Source organism: Balaenoptera borealis (assembly GCF_965194805.1).
Source record: "Balaenoptera borealis genome assembly, chromosome: 2".
Lineage (NCBI taxonomy): Eukaryota > Metazoa > Chordata > Mammalia > Artiodactyla > Balaenopteridae > Balaenoptera > Balaenoptera borealis.
In genome coordinates this window covers 175,971,082-175,998,837 of record NC_138867.1, presented here as the reverse complement: position 1 = coordinate 175,998,837, position 27,756 = coordinate 175,971,082, and the positions used below count along the sequence as shown (strand labels likewise).

The 27,756-nt window shown below is 45.0% G+C and overlaps 1 protein-coding gene across 8 annotated transcripts in view; it reads left to right on the top strand.

Annotated features, from left to right (window-relative positions):
• Positions 1 to 27,756, top strand: part of CACNA1A (calcium voltage-gated channel subunit alpha1 A) — a 338,162-nt gene that overhangs the window by 116,348 nt on the left and 194,058 nt on the right. For 7 of the 8 annotated variants that reach the window (XM_082381539.1, XM_082381542.1, XM_082381540.1 and 4 more), the window contains 2 exons: positions 23,500 to 23,605; positions 25,908 to 26,047. In XM_082381539.1, the coding sequence (XP_082237665.1) occupies positions 23,500 to 23,605; positions 25,908 to 26,047 (246 nt within the window). The remainder of the gene's footprint in view (positions 1 to 23,499; positions 23,606 to 25,907; positions 26,048 to 27,756) is intronic. The other variant, XM_082381545.1, reaches the window with a different exon arrangement.

Below are 27,756 nucleotides of genomic sequence, written 5' to 3'. Positions count from 1 at the left end.
AGATACACACTACTGTATATAAAGAGATAAACAACAAGGTCCTACTGTATAGCACAGGGAACTATATTTAATATAACCTATAGTGGAAAAGAATCTGAGAAAGAATAGATATATATTTATATGTATAACAGAATCAATTTGCTGTGTACCTGAAACTAACACAACATTGTAAACCAACTATACTTCAATTAAAAAAAAAAAAACCTTTCATCCAGGTCAAGGGCCAGAACACGGCCATCTCCTCAGATTCTCCCATATGCCCATCCCCCATCGCAACCCCCATCACAATCCCCCATCACAACCCCTCCCGGATGAACCACTATTGAGGATTTTATGGGAATCCTTAGCTTGCTTTTCTTTGTGGTTTTACCACCTAAGTATGCAATATAGTTAAATGTTTCGTGGTTTTGAACTTTATAAATTAAAAATTATGTGATATGAATTGTTTTGTATTTTGCCTCATTGGCTCACAATTACATTGGTAAGATCCATTCTTACTGTGGTCGCCGCGGCTCCTTCGTGGTCATATTTGTTCACTGATGATGAACATGTGAGTCTGTTCTCTTTTGGTTGCTGAAAATAAGCAACGTTGCTAGTTGTTATGGGTTTTGCTGCACGTGTGCAAGAGTCTCTTAAAGGTACATGCCTCGATGCAAAAGTGCTGGATATTAAGATTAGTGCGTCTTCAATTTGACTAAATACTGCCAAACTGTTCTTGCAAAGTGTTTGTGCTAATTTACACTCCTGCCAACAGTAGCTGAGCATTCAAGTTGCTCCACATCCTTACCAACACTTGGTGGCTTTTTAACTGCAACCTTTCTGGTGGATGTGTGGCGATTTCTCATGGTGATTTGAGTTTGTGTTACCTGACTGCAAAAATGGGTAAACATATTTTAATACATTTATTGGCTATTCAAGTTTCTTCTTTCATGAAATACCTCTTCATGCCCTGTTCACTTTTTTTTATTGGGTTGTCTGATTTTTTTTCTTCCTATTGATCTGTAGGTGATCCTTATGTATTCTGGAAACTGGTCCTTCATCATTATATGCTGTGCAATATCTTCTGTTAACTTGTCTTTTGATCTTTTTTATGACATCTTTTGATCAATAGCAGTTCTTAATTTTATTGTGGTTGAATTTAGAAATCTTTTCCTTTACAGTTTGTGGGTTTTGTATCTTATTTAGTAAAATTGTTTCTACCCTGGGGTCATATTATTTCCAAAACTTCTACAGTTTTGCTCATTGTATGTCTTTGATCAGCATGAAATTGATTTTTGTGTATAGTGTGAGGTAGGGGTCTGATTTCCTTTTTATTCCATAAGAGTTGTCCCAGCACCATTTATTAAAAAGTCCATCCTTGCCTCAATGATCTGCAAGACGATCTCTCTGACTATTTAACTTTTACCTCTTTTGGTCTTGTCTGTTTTCATGCTCAGCCAGTCAAACCACGCATATTTATTGAGTGCCAACTATATACAAGGTACTGGGTTACAATGATGAACATGGCAGATGCAGTCAGTGCTTTTGTGGAGCTTACAGTGTGGCAAGGATGACAGGTAAATAGCTATGGCCACTTAAGTTACAATTGTAAATGCCGTAAGGTTTTAGGAAGGACAAATCCAGCTTGCTCTGAGAGGAACACATAAAACAACCTCCCCTGGGACTTCCTTGGTGGTCCAGTGGTTAAGACTCTGCGCTCCCAATTCAGGCGGCCCAGGTTTGATCCCTGGTCAGGGAACTAGATCCTGCATGCCGCAACTAAAAGATCCCGCATGCCACAACTAAAGATCCTGCACGCTGCAACTATGACCTGGCACAGCCAAATAAATAAACATTGAAAAAGAAAACCTCCCCCAAGGAAGTGGTGATAAACCCCCACTGTGGTGATAAGTGGTGATAAGACTCACCAGTGGCGAGTCTTTAGTGGAACTCTGATATAGAGAGGGCAGGAGTGGTGGGAAAGATGTTCTTCCCGGAGGGAACAGCATGTGCCAAGGTCCTGTGGCGGATGATTAAAAATTTGGTATTTATCCTAAAGGCACTGTCTGGTCACTGGAGCAGCAATGCCATGAGATTATATCTGTGAACAGCCCCACTGACTGCTGTGTGGAGGGTGAATTCTATGGGAGCAAGAAAGAAAGCCATGAGACCTGTGAGGATATCATTGTAGTCCTTCAAGGAAGAGACAGTGTGCCTTAGATTGGGATGGTGGCTGTGGAAATAGAATTCACTGGTCAGATTGAAAGATATTTTGAGCTGGCATAATTTTCCCCCCTCCCTCTCCCCTCTCTTTATCTCTGTTCCTTTTCTGGTTGAGTTTTCTGGGTGAGGAAAGCAGTTTGTGTTCCTGCCAAGGATATTTGCTCTGAAGGATATATTTGCCACAGATGGTCTTTGGAAATCTAGCCGAGAGAGTCACTGGACAGCCCCTGGCCCCCAGGGTTTTCTGGATTTAATTCAACAATGGCCACTTGTTAATAACAATATGTTATTTATGAACAATGAGTTGATAGTTTTTCCTTCAAAACACTGATTAGCTGTTGCATCATGTGTTACCCCAACTAACCCTAATGAGATGAGTGAGGGAGAGAGACAAGGGTTTTTATGTGTTTTACTTTGCATTAGGGCATACTTGAGATCTCACCAAAAAAATGTTGGTTTTGGGATTGGAATTCAGTACCTTGACTTCTGGCCCAATTCTGTTTTTATAAGATCACAAAATACTCTTTTGCAAACCATTTCCTACTAGAGTGCTCCTGGGTAATATACAGGGCTTCAGGTTCCTTGACTGTAAAATGGGAATTAAAATAAAATACCTATCTCTAGACTTTGTGCCTGACACATAGTGAAGACTCATTACATTTACCTACATGAATTCGTTAGTGCCCTTCAGCTGCAAAGAGCAGAAAACTCAAAGGGACTTAAGCAAGAATAGAGGAGTTGACAAGCCTATGAGACAGAAGAGTGTAGAAAGTGACCCACTTCTGGCTTGTCTGGATCCACAAATCAGATGACATCATTAGGCTTTGGTTTCTGGGCTCTGCTTTTTGAAATTGTCTCCATTCTCCATGTGGACAGGACATGCCTGAAGATCCAGACCTTTGGTCCTCTCCAAAGTGATTCTCTTTCCCAGTCATCCTCCCAGCCTTCTCATCAAATGATTTATTGATTTTGATTGGCTGTGCTGGGGTGATCTGCTCATGCCTGAACCAATCACTGTAGGGGAAGGGGTGCTCTGATTGGCTTAGGCTTGAGTCACATCATCGGGTCTCTGGCATTGGGGGGTGGAGCCAACTCCATGGGAATGGGGAAGAGGAATAGTCCTTTTAAAGGTGTATTAGGGTGCACTAGCTGGTGTAAGAAACAGCCCTCACATCTGCAGTGGCTTAGTACAGCAAGAATGTACTTCTCACTCACCTAAAGCCCAGTCGGATAATCAGCAGGTGGCCTTCCACACTGTGATTCCAGGGCCCAGGCTCTTTCCATCTCATGGCTCTACTATCCCGTAAGCACTTGAAAGTCTTGCTTCTAGCCTGTAGGGAGATTAGGAAGGCTCACACAGGAGGTGTTGGTGGGTCACATCTAGAAGTAGTGAACCTCATTTCTGCCAGCATGCTAATCGACCAAAATTTTGTCCCATGGTGTGTACCAGAGAGGGCTTCGGAAGGAAACAGAAGACACATCAAGAACTGAATTAAGATATGTGGGTGGGCAGTTACCAAAGCAGAGAGGGAGGGAGGAAGGGAGAGAGAGGGAGGAACAGCTGCCCCACAGGAGCTGTAACCTGAGGAAGCCAACAGAATAAATGCCCCAACTTCATGCCCTCCCCCCATATCCCACCAGGGATCCCCATTGTCCAAACCCAACTGGAAGCCAGAGGATAAGGAGCTCAATGAGGCTGTCTGCACAGGTCGGCCTCCCTGGGCATAGCAGAGTAGAGAAGGAGGAGGAGTGGATTCTGAGTAACAGAAGACAGCCCATACCATGGCTCACCTAACTGCAGAGCGTACCTGGACATTGAGTCCATGTGTGCATCCAGGAGGAGGAGGTTTGGTGGACACATTACATTGTCTTTTACACAAGGAGAAATCAGGTTCCCAGATGGCAAAAAAAAAAATCTTCTCTTCTGCTATTATTATTGTTGCTGGTGGTAGTGTGATTATTGGTTCTCTCTGCATGCTAATATCTCCTTTACTCTGTCCTCGCCCTGAGAGTTCTTTCCCTTTCAGAGGAAATTTTTTGGTGTCCTTGAAAGTTGTTCAGTTTTATGCCAGGCTTGAGTGTGGGGCCCTCTGCTCAGACAGCGGATCGTTTGGGTGTCAGCAGGGAATCTGTGCCCCTGGCGAGGCCCTTGGCTTAAACCAAGGCTGTGGTGGGGGAAGGTGCGTGGATGGGGTCAGAGAGGGCAGCTTCCTGCCCAAAGAAAGTGACTATCTTGCTGGAGGTGAAACCTAGGAGAGGCCCTTCAGGCTGAGCCCAGGAAGGTGGACTCTGGTCCTACCGGCAGGAAGCAACTCTCCAACCCCACATCTGCTCCCTCCTCTCTTTGGCCACCAGAAGTAGGTGCACAAGTGAAACTGCAGCCCGGATGTGCTAACAATGGCTCGCGCCCACCCCACCCCAATCTGGTCCGGCTGTGTTAGCGGTGGATCCCCATCTCCAGCCTCCTGCGAGGTCAGCCCAGCGACTGTAACAATGGCCTGTCCCCTCCCAGCCTCACCTACTTCTTTGAATCCCCCAAGGCTCTGTGACGATGAGGGCAGCACTGTCTTGACTTCCTCCATTCAAGCTGAACTGGCCTCTCCTCCCCTCCACGGAGAGCAGAAGAGCAGCCCCTCATCGCCTCTGGCAGCCAGCCGGCCAGGTCCCCTCCTTCCTCCAGTCACTCCGAGATCCAGGACAACAATGGGAAGAGAGGTGGTCAGACCCAAGTCCTCCAGGGCGGTGTGTGGGGTCCACCTCTCATGAGCTCCATGGTTCCTGGTTTTCATCACCTTCTTCCCAACTTTGCCGCATCCCTGCTTCTGACAGTAATGGCAGCACAGATTCAAATCTCGACTGGACCACTGGCTGGCTTGGGCAAGTGACTTCCCTTCCCTGTGCTCCAGTTTCCTCATCTGTCAATAAAGACAATCTTAGTAACAAGAGTCCTGGACAATAGGGTAAGCACTTCACTTGTATCGATTAAATTCATCCTCTCAACGCCTTAAGGCGTGGGTACCATTGGCATCATCCCATGTAGCAAAAGAGAAAACCAGGACAGAGGGAGGTTCAGTAGCTTGTCTGAGGCCTCCCACTCCACGAGCAGCGCAGGTGGGGTTTGAATCCAGGCAGTCTTGGCTCCAGAGTCTGTGTTCTTCTTAATCAATAACAGCAGTAATGATAATGTCCTAATTCAATGTGCTATTGAACAGATTTAATGCAATAATGTAGGCAGAAGAGCTTCATCCAGTGCCCAGCACATAATAAGCACTTAATATAGATGTTAATTATAATTGTAATTACATCATTTTATATTATAGAGTTATATATTAAGATATAAACACATGCTGTAAATACTTAACGTATTAATATGTAGTTCTGTGTTATTGTTATAGTACAGGGGCCAGCAAACTTTTTCTGCAACAGGCCAGATAGTAAAGATCTGAAGCTTTGTGGGCTATAAATCTCTGTCGGGGCCATGCAGCTCTGCTGGTGGAGCAGAGACACCCATGGACAATATGTAAACAAACAGCTGTGGCTGTTTTCCAATAAAACTTTATTTATAAAAGCACACCATGGGCCGTAGTTTGCCAAGACCTGATATAGTAAGTATTAATATATGTCAGCAATTTCTTTTCTGTGTTCCTCTGTTTAGATCCTTCTTTTCCCTTCCTTTCTCACAAGGCCAGACTTTCTTTTTCTTCTTTGTTCTGGTCTTTTAGGAAAGCGTGTCAGGCCCAGGAATGTATACTCTCCTAACACCAGGCTGGTTTGTCCGATAAGACATGCAGAGTGAGGGTAGCAGGAACTCCAAGCTCAGGCCTCTCTTCTCTCCCCCATTCCCAAGGTCTAGAAGCCACCATGCTCCTTGCCCATTACTTAGTTTCTCTGCCTCAGGGAAACCCATGAGGATCTCCAAGCTCCTTTCCACACAGCAATTCCCCCCCACCCCCGCCACACTCACCAGCTCCTGCCACACTGGCCTCTTCCCTCTGCCTGGATCCTCCTTCCCCCAGACAACCTCATGGCTTCTCCCTCACCCACTCCAGGTCTTTGTCCAAAGCCCACCTTCTCAGCATCCACACGATTTTAAATTGCCCACCCAGCACTTCCCACCCACTCCCCTGCCTTATTTCTCCCTTTGGCATCCTCTAGTTGTCTGTCTCGCCACTTTACCGTGACCTCCACAACGGCAGGCAGTTTTATTGGTTTTGTCCTCCAGTGTGGACTAGAACCTTCTAGAACAGCACCTGGCACATCATAGGTGGCCAATAAATGTGTGCTGGATGAGTGAGCACTACAGCTTCATTCATTTTTATTGCTGAGTACTATTTCATCATATAGAAATATCTCAGTTTGCTTATCCATTGATCTGGTGATGGACATTTGGGTTTATTCTTGTTTTGTCCATTATGAATAAAGCCACTGTGAAATTCTTGTACCTTCCCCCAACTCTTCACTTGGAGAATCCTTATAAATCCTTTAGGTCTCCCATTAAATGGTACATCTTCAGAGAGCCTTTCCTGACCCAGTCGCCACCACCCCCAAGTCTTAATTAGGTCTCCCCCTCATCATTCCTCAGAGCACTTATCACAATGTATGTTATTTTGTAGGGGTGCAGGTGGCATTCTGGCCAGGACTCTCTACTCCCAGGAAAATGGAAGGAAAAAACCCACAACAACACAAATATTTGTAAAACAGCTCCAGGGACGTGCTTAGTTAGGTTTCCAAGGACAGAGAGATGAAGAGGAAAAATCAAGGGCTGCTTCTTGAAGGAGGCAGCTCTCCGCGCTCCATTCATCCATAAATCAGCAAACATGGGATGAAAAGAAAATTGTCTTGAGGTCTCTGAGCTCACGGAGTTCGCAGTTGATCATAAAGATGGCGAGGTTGACAAATCACTGTCATACAGTGTTATAAAATATCATGTGGTGTCATACAATGACAAATTGTCATAAAAGCCGACACAGAAGCACTGTGGAGAGCTGGTGTAGATCACACGGACAGTCTATTTCTTAGGGCATCTCTGACCATGTGGTCCAGGGGCCGCTGTTGGAGCCAAACGTGAAGGCAGGTGAGAGTTTGGGCAGGAAAACGCTAAGCTGGGTTCTATGTCGCCTCCACGAGAGATGAGCTTTGTCTGTTTTGTCCTCTGTCGTATCCCCAGCACTTAGGACACCACCTGGCATATAGTAGGTGCTCAATTGATCCTTGCTGCATGTTTAATAATAAAAGTCAATCATTGTGGTTGAGAACCTGAGCTGTGAACTCAGACTGAGTTTGGTAATGAGCAAAATAATAAGTAAATTGCCTTGTACTCTAGAAGATTATAAGGGCAATGGAGGAGAACAAGGAAAAGGGGTGGGGATACCAGTTTCTATATTAGATAAGGCCTCACTGAGGAGGTAGCATTTGATCCAAGGCTCAAAAGAAGTGAGGAGGAAGCCATGAGGATGTCTGGGGGAAGAGGGAACAGCAGGTGCAAAGGCCCTGAGGTAAGGTCATGCTTGGCATGTTGGAGGAATAGCAAGGAGGCTGGTGTGGCTGAAGGGAGTGAGCAAAGGGGAGAGTGGGAGGAGGTAAGGGCAGGGAGATGACAGGGCAGGTGGTGCAGGGCCTTGTGGGCTATAGGGAGGACATTGGCTTCTGCTGTGAGTAAGGTGGGAGCCATGGAGAGTCCTGAGCAGAGGAGGGACACGACCTGACTCAGATGTTCACAGGCTCCTCTGGCCACTGTGCGGGGAGCAGACCATGGTGGGGGAAAGGGCAGAAACTGGGGATTAGGGAGGAAGTGACAGTGCTGGTTCAGGCAAGTGGGGGCGGGACTAGGCTATTAGCTGTGGAGATAATGAGTGGTTGGATTCTGGCAACAATTTTAAAAAAATTTGTGGTAAAATATATATAACAACATTTACTATTTTGAGGTGTACAATTCAGTCGCCATTAGTACATTCACAATGTTGTGCAACCATCGCCTCTTTTAGTTTCACAACACTTGATCACCCCAAAAAGAAATCTTATACCCGTTACTAGTCACTTCCCATTCTCTCTCCCCTGCTACCCCACAGTTCCTGGCAACCACCAGTTCTGGATATAATTTGAAGGTTGATCTGTAGGATTTTTGGATAGATAGGTGGTGAGGGCTCAATGAATTAATGTGCAGAAAGCACATAGGTAGCACATACTAGGTGCTCACAGCTGAAATGGCTATGATGTGTTGGCAGTGCTGGTGAGTGCTTTCCAGAAGCCTTGCTCTAATGCTAAACTGGCCTACCCATCTATTTAGAATTGCCACTTGCTGGCTGGGTGTACAGTAGAGCCAGATCTTTGACACCTCCAGTCTGGCTTGGGTATGGGTGGGGGAGGAGTACTCAGAAGGGCCAAGCCAGCACCATCCGTTCTGGAACACCATCCAACTCCGGTGCAGATTTCCCAGAACCGTGCAGGAAAATGTCCAGGGAGGGACAATGCAGCTGATGGGAGTTCTGGCAAGCCCTGGCCTTGGCTTCCTGAGGCTGTTACACAAACTAGTGTTTAGAGCTTCAACCAAGATGGCAGCTTTCAGGGCAAGAGCAAGAAGCATACTCGGTCTCTCCATGGTTGTGCCCCCACTTCCTTGTGGCTTCATACAAATCCCTACTCCATTCTCTGTTGCTGTTGACCTCTCTAAGTGTGAGCTCTTCATCCCTTTCTTTTTTTTTTTTTTTAATAAATTTATTTATTTATTTATGGCTGTGTTGGGTCTTCGTTTCTGTGCGAGGGCTTTCTCTAGTTGCGGCAAGCGGGGGTCACTCTTTATCGCAGTGCGCGGGCCTCTCACTACCGCGGCCTCTCTTGTTGCGGAGCACAGGCTCCAGACGCGCAGGCTCAGTAGTTGTGGCTCACGGGCCTAGCTGCTCCGCGGCATGTGGGATCTTCCCGGACCAGGGCTCGAACCCATGTACCCTGCATTGGCAGGCAGATTCTCAACCACTGCCCCACCAGGGAAGCCCTTCATCCCTTTCTTGATGTTTGTGATGTGTTTTGGTTTCTAAAGATGAGACCTCTTTACTTATGCTCTGGTGTTAGCTTTCTGTCTCCTTCCATCTCTCCCTCACTCAATGCATTATTTTCCCTTGTCCCTTCTCCCCGCTGCGTGCATTGATATTTATCCTCACAGTTATCTAGACTTTATTCTCAAGTCTTGTCATGTGCAGAACATGGCCCATATGGTTCTGAATTCTGATCCCACTTCTGCCACCTTTGAAGCTGTTTTGACTTTGGGCAAGTCATTTAATCTTCCTGAGTGGAAATCCTTCACCTTGCTCAGCTGCTGTTTGTGGTTCTTCTCTGGTTACACAGTAGAGTGTCTCTTCCCCACCTCCTGGAAGATAGGCGTGGTCATGTAACTTGCTTTAGCCAGTGGAATGTCAGGGGAAGTGACAGGTGTCACTTCTGGGTAGAAGCTTTAAGAGCCAGTGTATGATTCACCATGTTCCCTTTTTCTTGCCTCCACCATCACACATGCACAGAGAGGGAGCCTCCCTCAGACTAGATGCTGGAGAGAGGATTGCCTAGAACAAAGTCCCCATCTCATCTGCAGTGGACATATAGCATGAGCAAGAAAATAGACCTGTGATGTTTTCAGTCACGAAGATTTGGAGGTTTTTTTGTTACTGCAGCAGGATGTAGAATATTCAGAACGTATATTCATCATCTGTGCACTGGGGCTAATATCTAAGCACAATTTTCTGATGAGGGGTATGTATACTCATTTAAATTTCCAGCTAACAAAGATTATTTCCCTTTTGCTTTCTTCCTATGGAGACTCTATTTCCTTTCCCTGTTTTTCAATCTTGAATAAAAATAGAGAAAGAATGGTTTGACTTTTCCTTTGGGGAGATGAATGGTTTCTAAACCCCTGGCCATTGATTCAGACACCCTCAACCTCCTTCTTCCTATGACTTTTTTTTTCTCTCCTTCCCGGATCACTTAGTATCTGCTGAGGGATGAAGGAACCCCTGTTTTAACTCATTTAGTTTTAACTCTTGCCGTCTTCAGCTTCCTTTTCCCCACCTCCCCTTTGCCTGTTCTACTCCTGCTCACCCCACCAGGGAGTTTATACTCAAGTTCTAGAACCTGTAGTGTTCCTCCATTATCTTTGGTTTCTTGCTGGCTTAGCACCCCCTGGGAATCAGCTATAGTAGCAAATTAACAGATAACTCTGAAGTGCCTCGAGCTTGAAGACGTTTCCTTTTGCTCACCTAAGCAGGATCCTGGAGCAATTGCAAGTATCCTGTCCCCTACTGTAAATCCTTCTTCATCACTGTGAGAGATTCAGTCAGGATCAGTGAAGACCCAAGCAGAAGATCTTGGCTGAGTTGTTCCTCGCTGTTCCGGCTGCGCTGGGTGTTGTCATATTGATGAAGCTCCTGGGACTCTGCTGCCAGCAGCCTCTAGGATTAAATCAATAGAGTTTGCAAAAGTAAAAGCTTCTTTTGGAGGCAGAGAATATATTGGTTTATTTTTTAATGATAAAGCCTCAAGGAGAATCTTCATGGATGGCAGGGCCAGCAGAGGAAAAGGCTGGGCAGACCCAAATATTTGAAGAAGTGTATGGGGGAGCAAATGAAGGGGGTTTCATCTGGGACTTGGGGCTTTCCAGAAAATCTGTTTAACTCGGGTTGCCAATGCAACAGCTGGGAGAGGAGAAGCTGGAAGATTTAGAAAGGACTGCTGTTGAGATATAGAGAGAAATGAAATAGATAGGGATTCATTCGCTCACTTGACAGACATTTATTGGGATCCTGCTACGTGCTCAGCACTGGGATGGGTGCTGAGGATGTCATGGTGAGCAAATTCTATGACAAGTGTTTTTAGAAGAGATGAGGAGGAGAGAAGACCCAGGAGAAGGTCATGTGAATATGGGGGTAGAGGTTGGAGTGATGTTGCCACAAGCCAAGAAACACCTAGAGCCACCGGAAGCTGGAAGAAGCAAGAAAGGATCCTCCCCTAGAACCCTTTGGAGAGAGCTTGGTCTTGCCGATACCTTAATTGTGGGTTCCTGGCCTGTATAACTGTTAGGGAATAAATTTCTTTTATGGGTTTTTATGGGTGGGCTTTAAGCCACCCAGTTTGTGGTAATTCATTACAGCAGCTGTAGGAAATGAATACAGATTTGCCTATGAAGTTTGAGATGTCTCTGAGAAGGTGCAAAAGGACACATCCATAGCCAGAACCTCACTCTGGAGCAGGGAGGAAATGGGATGAAGAAATATCCCAACTCCCCCTCTTTTCCTTCAGTCATCTTGCTGGTGCTTCTCATTGGCCAAACCCACCCAGAAGGCAGGAGACGAGGAAGTCTGGGTAATGCCGTTTACCAGAGTCAGTCCTGCTTTTCCCAAGACACAGAGCAGAGCAATGAGTAGATATTTGGGAGGCAAGGGCAGCAAGAGATGACAAAACACATCAAAATGCATGAGACTCCCTAGAAAGTAGATGCAGAGAATGGAAGACTGCCTAGGATTGAGCACCAAGGAAGACCAACATTTAGAGATTTAGTAGAAAAGGGGGAGTGAGAAGGGGAAACAGAGAAATAGTGACAAGAAGGATAGTAGGAAAACACAAAAGGAGGGCATGACCAATTAATCTGAGCACAGAAAAGTGGTCCTGGGATTGGGCAGCCTGGAGGTCTTTGGCGATCCTCACTATAAGAGTTTTGGTTACGTGATGGGGCTAGAAGCCAGCCTGGAGAGAGTAGAAGAAGAATCTGAGGTGAGGAAGTGGAGGCAACATGTGTAGTCAACTCCTTCTTTACGAAGGGGAGTAGTGAAATGGTTTGGTGGCTGGAGGGAGATTTGAAGTCAAGGGTGGGGTTTCTAATGATGGGAGGATATTTATTTCTCTAAATTGGGTTATTCCCAGCAGTGTACCAATAGGTGCTGGTATCTTTTCCACCTAGGATGCTCTAATTCTTGATGGCTGTTCGAGGTTTAGGATCATGAATTCAATGTCATCCTCCCAGATCGTTGATCTCGTTCAGGAATGTTACTCTGTACAGACCCCGGGAAAGCAACTGGTGGGGTTCATCCAAGGACAGGCTTTTTCCAGGATGGAAAGGGAGGCAAGGGAGTGATATATAACCAACCTACGTAAGGTTGACAAGGAAGGAGATGAAGGCAGGAGAGAGTGCTGAGAAATGGTGGGGTCAGCAGGTTGTGGGGCTTCATAGGATGGATGTTGGTTTGCATTTAAAAAGTTAGTTAGCTGGGAGGAGGAGAGTGGTACTTAAAGAGAAAGATGATGGGAAGGGGCATTCTGGAGGTAGCTGGTGTCACTACTGGGTGTGTGTGGCTTGGAGTTGACATTGGTCATTGATGAGGATGTAAGGATGTCCTCCAATGATCAGGGATGGAAGGGGCCAGCACGGACAGTGGTCTCGCCACATGGAAATTGAAGATCATAGTTACAGGCTCTACCGAAGTCTTACTCCCAGCTTTTTGTTTTCCTGTGGACCTCAGCATCTTGGCTGCTGAGGCTTGGACCTTGGACGACTTCCTGCTGAGCCCAGTGGCACTGGGAGAGACCTGTGTGGCCTTGTGTGGTTTGGGAGAGGGAATTTCTTGGCCTTCCTGCCTTTCTTGGGGACCTTCTCCTTGGCTGCACCTGGGTTTGAGGGGGCCTTACTCACCTCATCTGGGTTCTTACATACCTTTTTCACCTCACCTGGATTGGGAGGGTCCTTCTTTGTCTCTCTTGCTTTCTTGGGGCTCTTCTCCTTGGCTTCACTGTTTACTTAGGGCTATCATGGCAGATGTCTCCCTGGGCTGGATTTTCCTATTGTTTGGGGAAACTAATCTGAAGCTGCCAGTGGCCCCCTTGGCCTTGGAGTTGATGGTCTTCAGGGAATTTTCAGGTTTGAATTTAAGCCAAGGGGTAGATGAAATATATCGAGAAGATGCTGAGGAAATGGAGGGTTTCGCTGACCACTGCACAGGGGTGACAGTACAACGAGACAGGAGAATGACTTCGCCTTAGTAGAGTGAATATGCCAGGGGACATGGTTGTAAATGTCTCTCTGACCAGGAGACAGAGATCTCACATCACTCAGATGTCTCCAGGGAACTCTACTGTCCTGAAAAAAGAGAGAGAGAGAAACAAAGAGAAGTATTCAGTCCTTATTTGGAGCCTCAGACCCCAAGAGTTTAAAATTAACCAATACCTCCTGCTCAAAACTTGTTTTGGTACTTCTTTCCTTTCTCTTTTTCATTAAGGGAACTTCATTTTGCTGTGTGTGTGTGCATGCGTGTGTGTGTACGTATGTGTGTTTTCCATGAGTCATGTTAATTCTTCCACATTTAAACTTTTTGTTACAGAGCAATTTTTACATTTAAATCAGGGATTTAATTTCAGAATGAACACACATACTCACCTCACTTCCTAAAACACTGTAAAATATAGCCCTGTGAATCTCAGGGTTGATTTGGCAGTATCTATGAGAATGTCAAGCGTGCACCCTGCACCCGCTCTAACCCAGCAATTCCATGTCTTGAAATTTATCCCACAGAAAAAGTCCTCACAGATACACAAGGATGTGTGGTCAGATTATTCATCACAGCTTTGCTTGTAATAGAGACAAACTGGAAGCATTTAGGAGAACAGTAAATAAATGATGATGCATCCATTCACAATAATACTGCACAGCCTTTTAAAAGGGGGAAGTCCAATGTACTGATATGGAAAACGTGTCCATTGTGGTGAAGGGCACAGCAAATCACAGAACGTTATGTATCACGATCCCAATTTTGTAAAAGGAAAACACGATTTGGAATGCTTGTTTTCATGCATTTGATAGTATTTATTGAGCACCTATTATGTGTTAGTACTGTCCTAGTTGCTGGGCATACAATCAAGAACAAGTCAGACAAATCCTTAGCCCCCCACCTCCCTCCAATTAGGGTGGACATTCCAGTGAGGGAGACCAACATAAATAAGACAAATAAATGACCTAATTTGTTTAATGTGAAAAGTTGCTAAAAACTAACAAACAAGCAAAAAACAAACAGGGCAGAGAGGTGGAGATGTTGACAGGGTTGGGATTTTAGATCTGGTAACCAGGGAAGGCCTCAGTGGGAAGACAATGTTTTTTTTTAATTGAACTATAGTTGATTTACAATATTGTGTTAGTTTCAGGTGTACAGTAAAGTGATTCAGATATATATATGCATATTCTTTTTCAGATTCTTTTCCACTATAGTTATTACAAGACATTGAATATAGTTCCCTGTGCTGTACAGTAAATTCTGTTGTTTATCTATTTTATATATAGTGGCATGTATTTGTTAATCCCATACTCCTAATTTATCCCTTCCCCCACCCCACTTTCCCCTTTGGTAACCATAAGTTTGTTTTCTACGTGAGTCTCCGTGAGTTTTGTAAATAAGTTCATTTGTATTGTTTTTTAGATTCCACATATAAGTGATAACATAGTAATATTTGTCTGTCTAACTTATTTCACTTAGTATGATAATCTCTAGGTCCATCCATGTAGCTGCAAATGGCAATATTTCATTATTTTTTATGGCTGTGTAGTATTCCATTGTATGTATATACCACATCTTTATTCATCTGTTGGTGGGCACTTAGGCTGCTTCCATGCCTTGGCTATTGTAAATAGTGCTGCCATGAACATTGGGGTGCATGTATCTTTTCGAATTAGAGTTTTCATCTTTTCTGGATATATGCCCAGGAGTGGGATTGCTGGATCATATGGTAGCTCTATTTTTCGTTTCTTAAGGAACCTCCATACTGTTTTCCATAGTGGCTGCACCAATTTACATTCCCACCAACAGTGTAGGAGGTGTTTTAGTACAACCTGAAGGAGGTGAGAGAGTAAGCCCTGCTCCTAACTAGGGGGAAAGTAGACGAGAGAGCAGCCAGTGCGAAGAATGTGTGTAGGGGAAAATCTGAGAGAGAAACACCAAACTGCTAACATTGATTATCTCTGGGAAGCGGGGTGGTGTAAGGGCTTTTCACTTTTTAAATGATATATTATACATTTTAAAAACTAAAAAAATACAATAAGCACATATTCCTATTATAATTAAAACCATTTATTTTTTTAAAAAGGGATCTTGAGGGCTGTCTGAGGAAAAAGTTACCTGCAAAAGTCAGTGAATAAAAGCATATGAGGTGAACTCTGAGAATCAAGGGGGGGGAAAAGGAGAAGGATAAACAACAGGGATTTTTTAAAAATAGAGGTGAGATTCGCATATCATAATTACCCATTTTAAAGTGAACAGTTCAGCAAATCAGCTATACCTCAATAAAAAATAAAGTGAACAGTTCAGTGGCATTTAGTACACTCACAATGTTGTGCACCCACCACCTCTATCTAGTTCTAAAATATCTTCCTCACCCCAAAAGGAAACCCTGTACCCATTATGCATTTCCTGCCGCCTCCAGGCTCCTGGCAAACACAAATCAGCATTCTGTCTCTATGCAGTAATCTATTCTAGATAAACAAAATGTCGAAACAGCCCCAAAGTGGGTGAATGGTTAAACAAATTGTGGTATATCCGTACAATGGAATATTATTCAGCCTTAAGAATGAGTGAAGTATGGATACATGCCACAATGTGGACGAACCGCAAGAACATTATGCTAAGTGAAAGAAGCCAGACACAAAAGGTCACGTATTGTAGGATCCCATTTGTATGAAATATCTGATGGATATTTTTGCAACATTTATTTTAAGCCTGATATTCAGAGAGTGGACCACACACATTCACTGTGTTTTGTTCCTGGAAACACTTCAGATTTGAGAGGCAGCCTCATCAGTGATGATGAGACTAGGTGTTTATGCTCTCCAATGACGGGAGGGGAATGAGACTTACATGGGTAAAAAAAGAAATAGGAAAAGTTAGTAATACTGGTGGCAGCAATTGAAATAAAAATAATGAACATTGATTGCATGATTACAATGAGATGAACCCTGTATTATGCTTTCGTAAGCATATAAAGCTTCCCAATCTCACAGGAACCAGAGTAAACCATAACAAAACACTCACATTTACTGAGTACATTCTATATGCCACGCTCTGTTCTGCGTGTATTACCGTGTGTATCCACTCATTCCATTCTCATGCAGCCCTATGAGGTAGGTGCTACTTTTCACATTATATATATGAGGAAGCTGAGGCTTGGGGAAGGAAACTCCTTTGCCCAAGTCCAAAACCATGTCTGACCCCCAAACCCTTTCAACTACCTTGCTGTATGATTTCTCATGCAGATATTTCCAATTTTCTGAGCTGAAGCATGATTTACCTGCCCTGGATAGACTTCTCTTTTCAGAACCAAAGTGTTGAAAATCCTTGGATAATATTAAAAAAACAAACAGCACATCAAATCTATTTAGTGTTGGGATTTTCATTTTCTCTTCATTTGATTTTCCTGCTGACGTAATGAATCTTTTTGCATGTGTATGCCTCTACTGTGTATGTTAAATGTAGGCCTTTGCAATTGTCTCAGAGAGTGTTAATACTTGACACTGGGTTTACTTGCCCTGCCCCAGCTTGCCTTGTCTGGGAGGATGTGTAATTTAAACTTGCGCCTCTTGCCGCTGGCCGTGGTGCTGAAAATATCCCGGGCCGCTCCAGAGTTGCCCTTGTTAGCGCGTCGTCACCCATCAGTCTCAAGCTGATCTGCTGGAGGAGAGCTCTTTTCTAGCTTGATTTTGGTTAGTACCGCGTGTTGGAGAGTTCGAAGCCAATGTCTGAGAACTCGAGGGAGACTATTTGTATTGTTCAAAGTTGAAATATTCGTTAACATGACCCATTCAGGATGGGCTTATGAAGGTGTGGACCAGCATGCAGTGGTTGATAATTACTGCATTAAGTTGTGGCAGTGGTTGGAACTCAGGTGAGGGCTGATCCAGTTGGCCTCATCCATGGTTAACACCCCAGGTGTACCCCCACTCCAATTTTTAAATAAAGGCAGAAACATCCACCTTCTAACAAGTAAGGGTAAGCTGTTGAGTGGTCTGTGGTGGGGACCACCAGCCTGGATCTTGGAGCGAGCCCTACTGCACGTATGACCTTGAGCAATTTATTTATCCACTCTGACCCTTAATTTCCTTATCTGGAAAATGGGGCTTGCAATAGAACCTACCTTGTAGAATTGTTGCAAGCAATTAACTGAAACAACGAGTGCTTAGTCTGCCCAACGAAGCACTCAGTAAATGGCAGCTGTAATTATGTTGTTGTGCCTGTTATGGCCCCATAATAGTTGATCTTATTGCCGAGTTAAATTGTGGCATGTTTAGCGGGGCAAGGAATATGTCCTACACCCATACATTCAGGGCCCTGGTATCCCCTACTCTTTTCCTGGTAATTGTGACGAGCATGGAACTAACATGAAAATAAGACCTACTGGGCTTCTCCCCATAAGCTCAACTGCTTGGTTGACTCATTGAAGTATGCGTTTCCTCAGAGCACACCCATCAGGCAGCCCCCATGGTAGTGTCAAGACCTTGATGAGTTAACAAACCTGATCTGATTTTTCACACCAACCACAGGAGGCTGGAAATGAGATGGGAATGGGGGGTACCACAAACAGAAGGATGAATTATTTGGACATTCTGCAAGGTCTTGCTAAGGGGCTGGAACCATCAGCCACGCCAGCTTTACAAGCTGATTTTCCTTGATGTTCTGAGCAGCTCCTGTTCACAGATGCAGCCGTTCTTCCCTGCAGAGAAATCACTTGGTCGTTTCCAGTGTCACACACAGCCCCTCTCTGGGGCCTCTGTGGGTCCTGATCAATCTAATTGTGGGAGAAGCTTTGTGTGTCTGCACTTGCCTGCAGGGCTGTTTGCTAGCCTGACTTCCGTGAGCCATTTCAGGAGCCAGCTTTTCCTCCCACCAGGGATGCTTCTCTCCTTTCATCCACCCCCCCCCCCCACCCCTTCCTTGGCCTCTTTGGCTGGCTGATTATTCTGGATACCACTGAAACAGGTGCTTTCTCCCTGAACCAATCAGGGAGCGGGAAGGCTCAGCTCAGCTAGCAGAGGCATTGCTCACCGCAGCTGTGAGTTAGAACCCAGGCTTTCTAAATTGGGAGGATCAGGCACGGCTCAGGGTTGGGCTGAGAAAGCCTCACCTCCCCCTGCCTGGACTACCTTTGACTTCTGTTTGGGGAGAGAAACTCCTGTGCCAAGAACTCAGTACCCCACCTTTGCGTCTGTGCACCAACCACAACATTGCCTATTTCAAGGAGCCGGTTGTATCCTTAGTGTGCCCATGGAGACTTGGCACATGATGAGGTGAGGGGAGAGATGTGGAAAGCAAGACCCACTCACTCTTCCTTCCTTCCACAGGTGTTTACTGAGCACCTACTCTGTAACAGATCTCCTCTTAGGTGCTGAGAATAAAGCAGACAAAAATCCCTGCTTGCACAGAGCTTATAGTCCAATAGGTGAGAGAAACAGTGAACCAGATAAAGGAGAAAAACATAGCAGACGTTTGGGGACAAGGGTCAAGGAAAAAAAATAAGCAGGGAAAGGGGGCAAAAGCCTCACTGAGGATATGACCTTTGAGAAAAGACCTAAAAGAAGGGAGGGAGGGAACCATGTGGGTCTCTGGTGGGTGTGGAGGGAAGAGCATTCTAGGGGAGAGAATTGCAGGTGCAAAGGTCCTGGCGGTAGAATGTGCCTTATGTGTTTGAGAAAGATGGAGGAGGCCAGTGGGGCTGCAGCTGAGTGAACAAGGGGGAGAATGGAGGAGATGAGGGCAGGGAGGTGATGGGGGCCGGTCATGCAGGACCTTGCTGGCTGCTGGGAGGACTTTGACTTTTCTTCTGAGTGAGATGGTAGCCATGGGAGGGCTGTGCATATTTCCACGTGCAGTAAGCCAGAATTTTCTTTGCTGCTTATTTGTCTCACTTCAACATTACTCTTGTTCCATCAAGATCTTGGGTTTCTTTTCAGCCCCCTTCAGTGGAGGTAGAAGACTGGTCCAGGCCTCCTGAATTCTCCTCCTGGGGTCAGAACATGGAGGAGAAGGCTTGGAGGAAAAAGGCGAGCCCCCACTTCTTTCTGGATGACTCAAAGCCACAATTACCTGGGCTCCTCCTCCCCCTGAAATAGATCTAAGGCAGCACTTCCCAAACTTCAGTGTGCACACAGAGCCCCTGGAGATCTTGCTAAAATGCATGTTCTGACTCAGCAGGTCACCATGGGGCCTGACATTCTGCTTTTCTAATGGGTGTTGCCTCTGCTGTTGGTTCGTGGATCACACGTTGAGTAGCAAGGGTGTAAGGTCAGTGTTGCAGGCACCCATCTGGCGTGTGTCTGTGGACATTGGTGGGGCGCATGGGTGTGTGCAGAGAGAGAGGGGATGACATTTGATAGCCAGTGTGCCTATGTCTGACAAAAAATAAGAAAAAGAAATAAGGTGGGAGTGGGCAGGCGCTTTCTGTTGGCCCCCATGCTGACTAAGGCTTCATTGTCGTACCCAAGAGCTCTGGGTCTGAAATCCAGGTGACAGCGGCCAACTGAAAGCCTGAGAATGCAGCCCATAAGAGTGCAGCTTGCTCCTGGCCTTCTGGGACTCTTCCTGGAACGTCAGCTCGAATCTGATGCAAAGGAAGTCACATCCCAGCTGTTTAGGGGCAGGAGGACAGGGGGCCCTGAGAAGTGAGGCTGCAGCTTCACGAAGAAGCTAACAGGGAGGTAGTTGGCAGGGAAGGGAAGTGAAATCATCGGATTCAAATCATGGCTTCAGAAGCCTCGGCGAGGGGAGGCCAGGGAAGGGCTTGGCATTGCTTCTTTGTGTACAAATATTGTCTCTTATTTTCTGGGCTGCAGGGTGAGACAGAACGGAGTATTTGTGCAACACAGCCCAGCTTTGTTCTCTGTGCTTCTAATGACTGTCAGCTCGGAGGCAGGAAGCCAATCAGAGAGGATCGTCAGCAGGAATGGTTTTTGTTGACTCCCCAAATTGCCCTGAGTCTTGGATTTGCTTTTCAAAGTGTGCGTGGAGCGTGGCTCAGCTGCTTTCAGCTGGAGGCAAAGGCTGAAGCTGGTGACAAAGAAGACCTGGTTTTCCCAGCTCACTTAGACTCTTACTCCCAGGTCGTCTATTTTAGGCTTTGTTTTCACACCTGGAGAGTGGGTAGACGCTCCAACTCCTCCTCCAGCCTGTAAGATCCCTTGGTTTTTACAGAGCTTCCAAGATACCAAATGTAACCCTAGGGCCAGACAGGAGACTGAGGCTAGTTAAGTTTGTAAGAGAGAAAGCTGGGAGGAGGGCAGTAGTTTAACATGGCCAAGTTCAAGACATGCTGTTTGATCTTTCTGCAAAACAGTGGATTTCAGTGTTCCCAGGGGATACTTGGCAATATCTGGAGATGACTTTTGGTTGTCGTAAGTTTTGGCTGTCATAACTGGAGAGGAGGATGCTACTGGCATCTGGTGGGTGGCGGCCAGATATGCTGCTTAACATCCTACTACATACAGGACAGCCCCCCCCCCCCCACACACACACACAGAGAATGATCACCCGCAAATGTCAGTAGTGCAGAAGTTGGAAACTCCTGCTCCAGAGTAACCAATACCCCTATGGCTTTCTCCCTCTAACATCCATTTCTCCACACCTAAACCTCCTTCTCAGAAATTGCCAGCTTTGTTATGTTAGTTTCCTTTCCATTTAAGGGAATTATTGATATGTATGTTCTTACTGCCGTTTTGTTAATTGTTTTGGATTTGTTTTTGTAGGTCATTTTTCTTCTCTTCCTCTTTTGTTCTCTTCTAATATAAAATCAAAAATTAAATTCAAAAAAGAAAAGAAAAGAAGTTGCCAGCTTTGTTTACTAAGGCTAGAGGCCTGAGGGTGCTTCTGCAGATCTGGCAGGGGGACAGGGATATTCTGGTTTACCAACTGATCAGCAGATCAGGCCCTAATATGAAGTGAGCAGGACAGACCCCACCCCCCAAGGGCAGACCCTCCAGTGGGTCTATCTGGTAGCCTCGTCAACCCGGAGGAGGGTTCCCAGGGCTCCCAGCGAGGAGTTTGTGCCTAGAGAGAGAGGGAATGTACATCTGGAAATAGCCATAGGGACCGACCATCCCTTCCCTCCCTCAGATCTTGAAAGCTCTGCTTCTCGGAGACTTGCCCTGACCACCATATTATATTTTATTGAGGTGAAATTCACAGAACAATACTAACCATTTTTAAGTGACTAATTCAGTAGCATTCAGTACATTCAGAAGGTTGTTCAGCTATCACCTTTATCTAGTTCCAAAACATTAAGCAGCTACTCACCGTTTTCCCCTCCCCCAGCCCTGGGCAACCACCAATCTGCTCTCTGATTGTGTATTTTCCCGTTATGGACATTTCGTATCAATGGAATTCATACAATATGTGGTCTTTTGTGTATGGCTTCTTTGACTTAGCATAATGTTTTCAAGATTCATCCACATCGTAGCATGTGTTAGTACTTCATTTTTTATGGCTGAATAATATTCCATTCTATGGATATACCACATGTTGTTTAACTATTCATTCATTGATGGACATTTGGGCTCTTTCCACCTTTTGGCTATTGTGAATATTGATGCTGTGAACATGTATCTGAGTACCGGTTTTCCAATTCTTTGGGTGTATAGCTAGGAGTGGAATTGCTGGATCATATGGTAATTCTGTGTTTTAACTTTTTGAGGAGCCATCAAACTACTTTCCTCAGTGGCAGCACTGTTTTTACATTCCCACCAGCAATGCACAGTGGTTCCAATTTGTCACATTCTCACCAACACTTATTGTTTTCTGTTTTTTTCATTCTCGTCATCCTAGTGGATGTGAAGTGGCATCTCATTGTGGTTTTGATTTGCATTTTCCTAATCCTCTTTGGAGAAATGTCTCTTCAAGCCCTTTACCTATTATTTAATTGGGTTATCGTTTTGTTGTTGAGTTGTAAGTGTTCTTTATATATTTTGATACCAGACCCTTACCAGATAATCTGATTTGCAAGTACTTTCTCTCATTCTGTTGGTTGGTTTTTTGCTTTTGTTTTTGTTTTTTCACTTTACTGACAATGCCTTTTGGCTCACAGAATTTTAAATTTTGGCCAAGTTCAATTTATCTATTTTTTCTTTTGTTGCTCATGCTTTTATTTTTTTTAAATTTATTTATTTATTTTTCTATTTTTGGCTGTGTTGGGTCTTCGTTTCTGTGCGAGGGCCTTCTCTAGTTGTGGCGAGCGGGGGCCACTCCTCATCGCGGTGCGCGGGCCTCTCACTATCGCGGCCTCTCTTGTTGCGGAGCACAGGCTCCAGACGTGCAGGCTCAGTAGTTGTGGCTCACGGGCCCAGTTGCTCTGCGGCATGTGGGATCTTCCCAGACCAGGGCTCGAACCCATGTCCCCCGCATTGGCAGGCAGATTCTCAACCACTGCGCCACCAGGGAAGCCCGCTCATGCTTTTGATATCAGATCTGATTACTGTATTTTGTTTTTAGCTTTAGAATATAATTTTTTAAACATCTTTATTGGAGTATAAGTGCTTTACAATGGTGTGTTCGTTTCTGCTTTATAACAAAGTGAATCAGCTATACATATACATATATCCCCATTATCTCCTCCCTCTTGCGTCTCTCTCCCACCCTCCCTATCTCACCCCTCTAGGTGGTCACAAAGCACTGAGCTGATCTCCCTGTGCTATGCGGCTGCTTCCCACTAGCTATCTATTTTACATTTGGTATGATTACTGTATTTTAAATTGCAACCACCGATCTCCTTTCCTGCTTTTTCTGTCTATAGCATTCACCATCTTTTAATGTACTGTATAATGTGGTTATCTCACTTACTCACTTCTCCTTCACAATGGCAGCTGTGTCCCTAGTGCCCAGAACAGGACCTGACACACAGTAGGTGCTGAATTAATATTTGTCCAATGAAGGTTGGAGGTGAAACGGAGGAAGCCTATCCACATTTTCCTTACAAAGTCATCTGCCAGGTTTTCAGGGCAGTGAAACTACTCTGTATCAGGCTATAATGGTAGATCCATGTCATTAAACATTTGCTCAGGCTCATGGAGTGTACAACACCAAGAATGAACCGTCATGTAAGCTATGGACTTTGGGTGATCACGATGTGTCAGTGTAGGTTCATCGATTATAACAAATGTGCCACTCTCGGGGGGTATGTTGATAACGGGGGAGGCTGTGCCTATGTGGGGGACAGGGGCACATGGGACATCTCTGTACCTTCCACTCAACTGTGCTTTGAACCTAAACAAAGCTGGAAAGATTTTCCTTAATTCTGTGATACTCCCTTTGAATATATGATTTTAGCCACCATCATAGCAAACTGCATTGTCCTCGCCCTGGAGCAACACCTACCTGATGACGACAAGACCCCGATGTCTGAACGACTGGTGAGTGAGGTCTCTCTAGGGGAGGTCTCTTCTTTGCTTTGGTGGCAAACTGGTGTGGCCCTGGGAGCCGAGGGCAGAGTGGGCTCTCCGTCTTGGCACCAAGAACCGGATCGTGGGCCCTCTACCTGGGGAGCCTAAATTTCATGAACACAGTCATCTGGGGAGAGAGGTGCCCTCACTGCCCAAAATTCTTAGGAATTCCCTAGCCGTCCAGTGGTTAGGACTCAGCGCTTTCACTGCCAGGGCTCGGGTTCAATCCCTGGTCGGGGAACTAAGATCTTGAACACCCCAAGGCGCATCCAAAAAAATTAAAATAAAAATACAAATAAATAAATAAAATTTACAAAATAAAAACAAACCAAAATTCTTGTGAAAAATGTTGACCATACACAAATACACAGAGAACAGTACTGTGAACCCCTCGTGAACCCATCATTCAGATTCAACAACTGTCAAGATTTTGCCTCATTTCATATTTTCTGTCCCTTTTTATTTCCTTGGTTTGTCTTTCTTGGCCAAAGTATTTTAAGGCAAATCCCAGATAAAATGTCAGTTCACTGCCATATACTTAAGTCTGCATGGCTAAAAACATGGGCACTTTCTGGGGATTCCCTGGCGGTCCAGTGGTTAAGACTCGGTGCTTTCACTGCTGTGACCTGTGTTCAATTCCTGGTTGGGGAACTAAGATCCTGCAAGCCGTGCGGCACGGCCAAAAAATAAATATGGGCACTTTCTTACATCACCCCAGTGAGATGTTTACACCCAACACAACAGTGGTTCCTGGGAATCATCGAAGACCCAGCCACTAATCAAATATCCGTGATTGTTTCAGAAATGGCATTTTACAGGACATTTGAACCAAGACCCAAACATGGTCTAGATTTTATGTTGCTTAAGACTTTTAATCTAAAGCAGTTATTTTCCCTTCTGCCGTTGACTCTGCAGAAACCAGTCCAGTTGCTCTAAGGAATGTCCCACATTCTGACTTTTGCCTGGTTGCTTGCTTGGGATGTCATTTAGCTCGTTCTTCTATCCCCAGTGTTTCCTATATATGAATATCAGCTCTGGAGGGACATTCAAAATCCAGCTGATGATTTGGTGAAACTCTGCAGAGCTGTAAACTAGTACTAAGATCTTTCTCGATGCCCCTAGCCATCCCCCAGCCCCCTGGTTCCCCTCCTGGCATTCTGACAGTGCCAAGAAGGAGACCCCTCTCCTTTCCATCACCATTTCAAAGCCAGCTGTCATAACTCAAGTGTAGGGAGAGAGAGATGTTAGAATCCACTCATTCCTAATCCACAAAGCATCAATGATCTCAAGGCTTTTAAATTTTAATAGTTACATATTATAATGTGAATCCTAAAAATAGATAACTAGTCCAGAAAAACTATGATTTCAGGACTTTTTTGTTTGTTTTTGCTTACAATCAAGCTATGTAAAAAGAGTCCCTTGAAAGAATAGTAAACAAATGGTAGTACTGGTGGCAAGCTGGCATGGAAAGACTTATGAAAGCAGAATGCAAATGATTGAAGCTTGAGAAACATTGCCATAACACATGGGGAAACATCCATGTAGGGGCTCTCTGATGGAGCGGAGCTTATAGCTTAATTCCAAGTACTATAGACTATCAGCTGGAAGCCAGATCTGGCAGGAGGTCTGGCAGGGGGCTGGGAGTTGGGACATTGGCCATTTGCGAGCCAGTGCAGAAGCATTGATTCCAATATTTTAGCAACCTGAACAGCTGTACTGGTGCATACCAGCTTCGAACCATCGCAAGTGTCAGATTTGGGGGTGAGGTCAGTGCACAGGGGCCAAGGACAAGGGCCTGAATGATATAGGTGACAAGTAAATGTTCTAAACAAGTGCTTTCTTGTAGAACTTTCTGCAGTGATAGAAATGTCCTACGTCTGCACTGTCCAATATGGTAGCCACTGGAAATGTGGCTAGTGTGACTGCAGAACTGAATATTTCATTTTATTTCATTTAAATTCATTTAAATTTAAGTAGCCACATGTGGCCGCCCTACTGAACAGCTCACATCCAAACAAACAATCCTGTTTGGCCAAGTAGTGTGTAAAGTTGGCCAAAAGGAAAGAAGGAGGTGTCTTCTCCATGTTTCTGTTTTTCTTGCAAAAGCCTTTGGACAGAGTAACTCCAGGCAGGAAGCAGTGGAGGGCGGTGAGTGCTGGAAGGTCAGGAGAGGTGAGGGGAAGTGGGTACACTTACCTGAGTGGGCTGGTTCCCTGTTCATGCCACCCTCTGCCAAGCCAAAGACACTGACCTTACCTTTTCTCCCTTCCAGGATGACACAGAACCATACTTCATTGGAATTTTTTGTTTTGAGGCTGGAATTAAAATCATTGCCCTTGGGTTTGCCTTCCATAAAGGCTCTTACTTGAGGAATGGTTGGAATGTGATGGACTTCGTGGTGGTGCTAACAGGGTAAGTGGCCTGTGCTGTGTTTCGTAGAATTATCTTGAATTACGAGGACTTTGGAAACCTAAGGGTTGATGTGGTCCAGGCTGGGTTCGGGAAGGCTGAGCCCCCATGTTCTTCTTCAATGTGCATGTGCCTTCTTCCCCCCCAGTGGCCTCATCTCAGCTGCATATCAGAGCGGATGCTTTCTGTTACAATTAGAATAATAGCTTATTAGAATTGACTGCTTCCAAAGTGCTTTATGTGCATTCTCTCATTTAATACTCACAACAACCCAATGAATTAGGAAATATTAATATTCCCATGTGACCATTGAGGAATCTGAAGCACAGAGGGACCTTATCTGAGATCACCCAGCTAGTAAGTGATGAAGCTGGGATTTGAACCTGAGATTATGTGATTCCAGAGCTCAAGTTTTTAACTGTTGGGCATGCGTGGTTCTTTTGCTTTGCTTGGGGATATCCTGCCTTTATTTTAAGTTGGTAAATGTTTTTTGAGGACTTCTGGGTGCAAGAGATTGAGGTGGGATTATGGCGAAAACCATTCTAAGAAAGGTGCAGTTACTGCAGTTTTGAGGAGTTTTCAGATCTGATACAATGAACCATAGTTGAAAGGGGAATGTGTATGCACTTTCCACCAAGGACCCTGTATAAGGTAACGCTAGCTGCTATAACAACAACAACAAAAATTCCAAAACTAAGTAATGATTTAAACACAACAGCAGTCTATTTCTCACTCATTGAAAGACCAAAACAGCTGTTTCTCATTGGCAGGCTTCTTTCCTCCACACAGTATTTGAGGGACCCGGGCCCTTGCTACATTGTGGTTCCTTATTGTTGACCCACAGATCAGGTCTGCCTGTCTGCATCAAACCATGGAAGAGAAATGAGCATGGATGGTGATATTTGGGAGGTTGTATGGGCCTGGCTGAGACCCTGCATGTTACCTCTTTCACTCATATGCCTTTGGCCAAAATTCAGTCACATGCCCACACATCGCTGCAGGGAAGCTGGGAAACATCAGACTGTGTTTAGAAGGAAACGGAAATGGATTTGGTGGAGAGCAAGCCAATCTTTGTCACAGACCCCAAAGCCCTTTATCAGGTCCCAATATAGACATTACCATTTTGTGATGATTTCTGGCGCCTTTGCTTACCCACTCCTCTCTCCCAAGCTAAGTTTGTTTCTTCTCTTCCAAGACCCCTGTTCATTGGGAGACGTTCCTCATAGTTATCCTGCATGGGGTCATAGTTCTGTTCTATGGGATCGTATTTCTCCTCTAGGGTTTGTTGCTGCTCCAGGTCCTGTCTCTCTTGGCAGATGTCACAGGTCTTAGTACCCATGCTGTGTTGGCTGGGCTCTCACAATTAAAGTTTTGAACATATCTGTTGTTTCAGAACAATGTTGCTTCTCACAGAAGGAACTGTATCATATTGGGCTGTTTCAGTAGAGGCATTCAGATCTGAGTGGTCTGTTGCGAGCACTGTGGGCTAGCTCTAGCAGGCTTGGGTGTTTACTGAGGGAGTTCTGTTTGCTGTGCCCACACTTCTTTGGCTTGGGACCTTGGAAGGTTCCTGGGACATATTATGGCATTGGGCACTTGTCACTCTCTAGGAAACTCATCTGTGCAAGAGCCCAGCGGTTGACTTTGTTGTTGTAGTTTAAAAAATGTATAATAAAAATAATCAGACATTCGAAAATAAGTAGAGAATAATA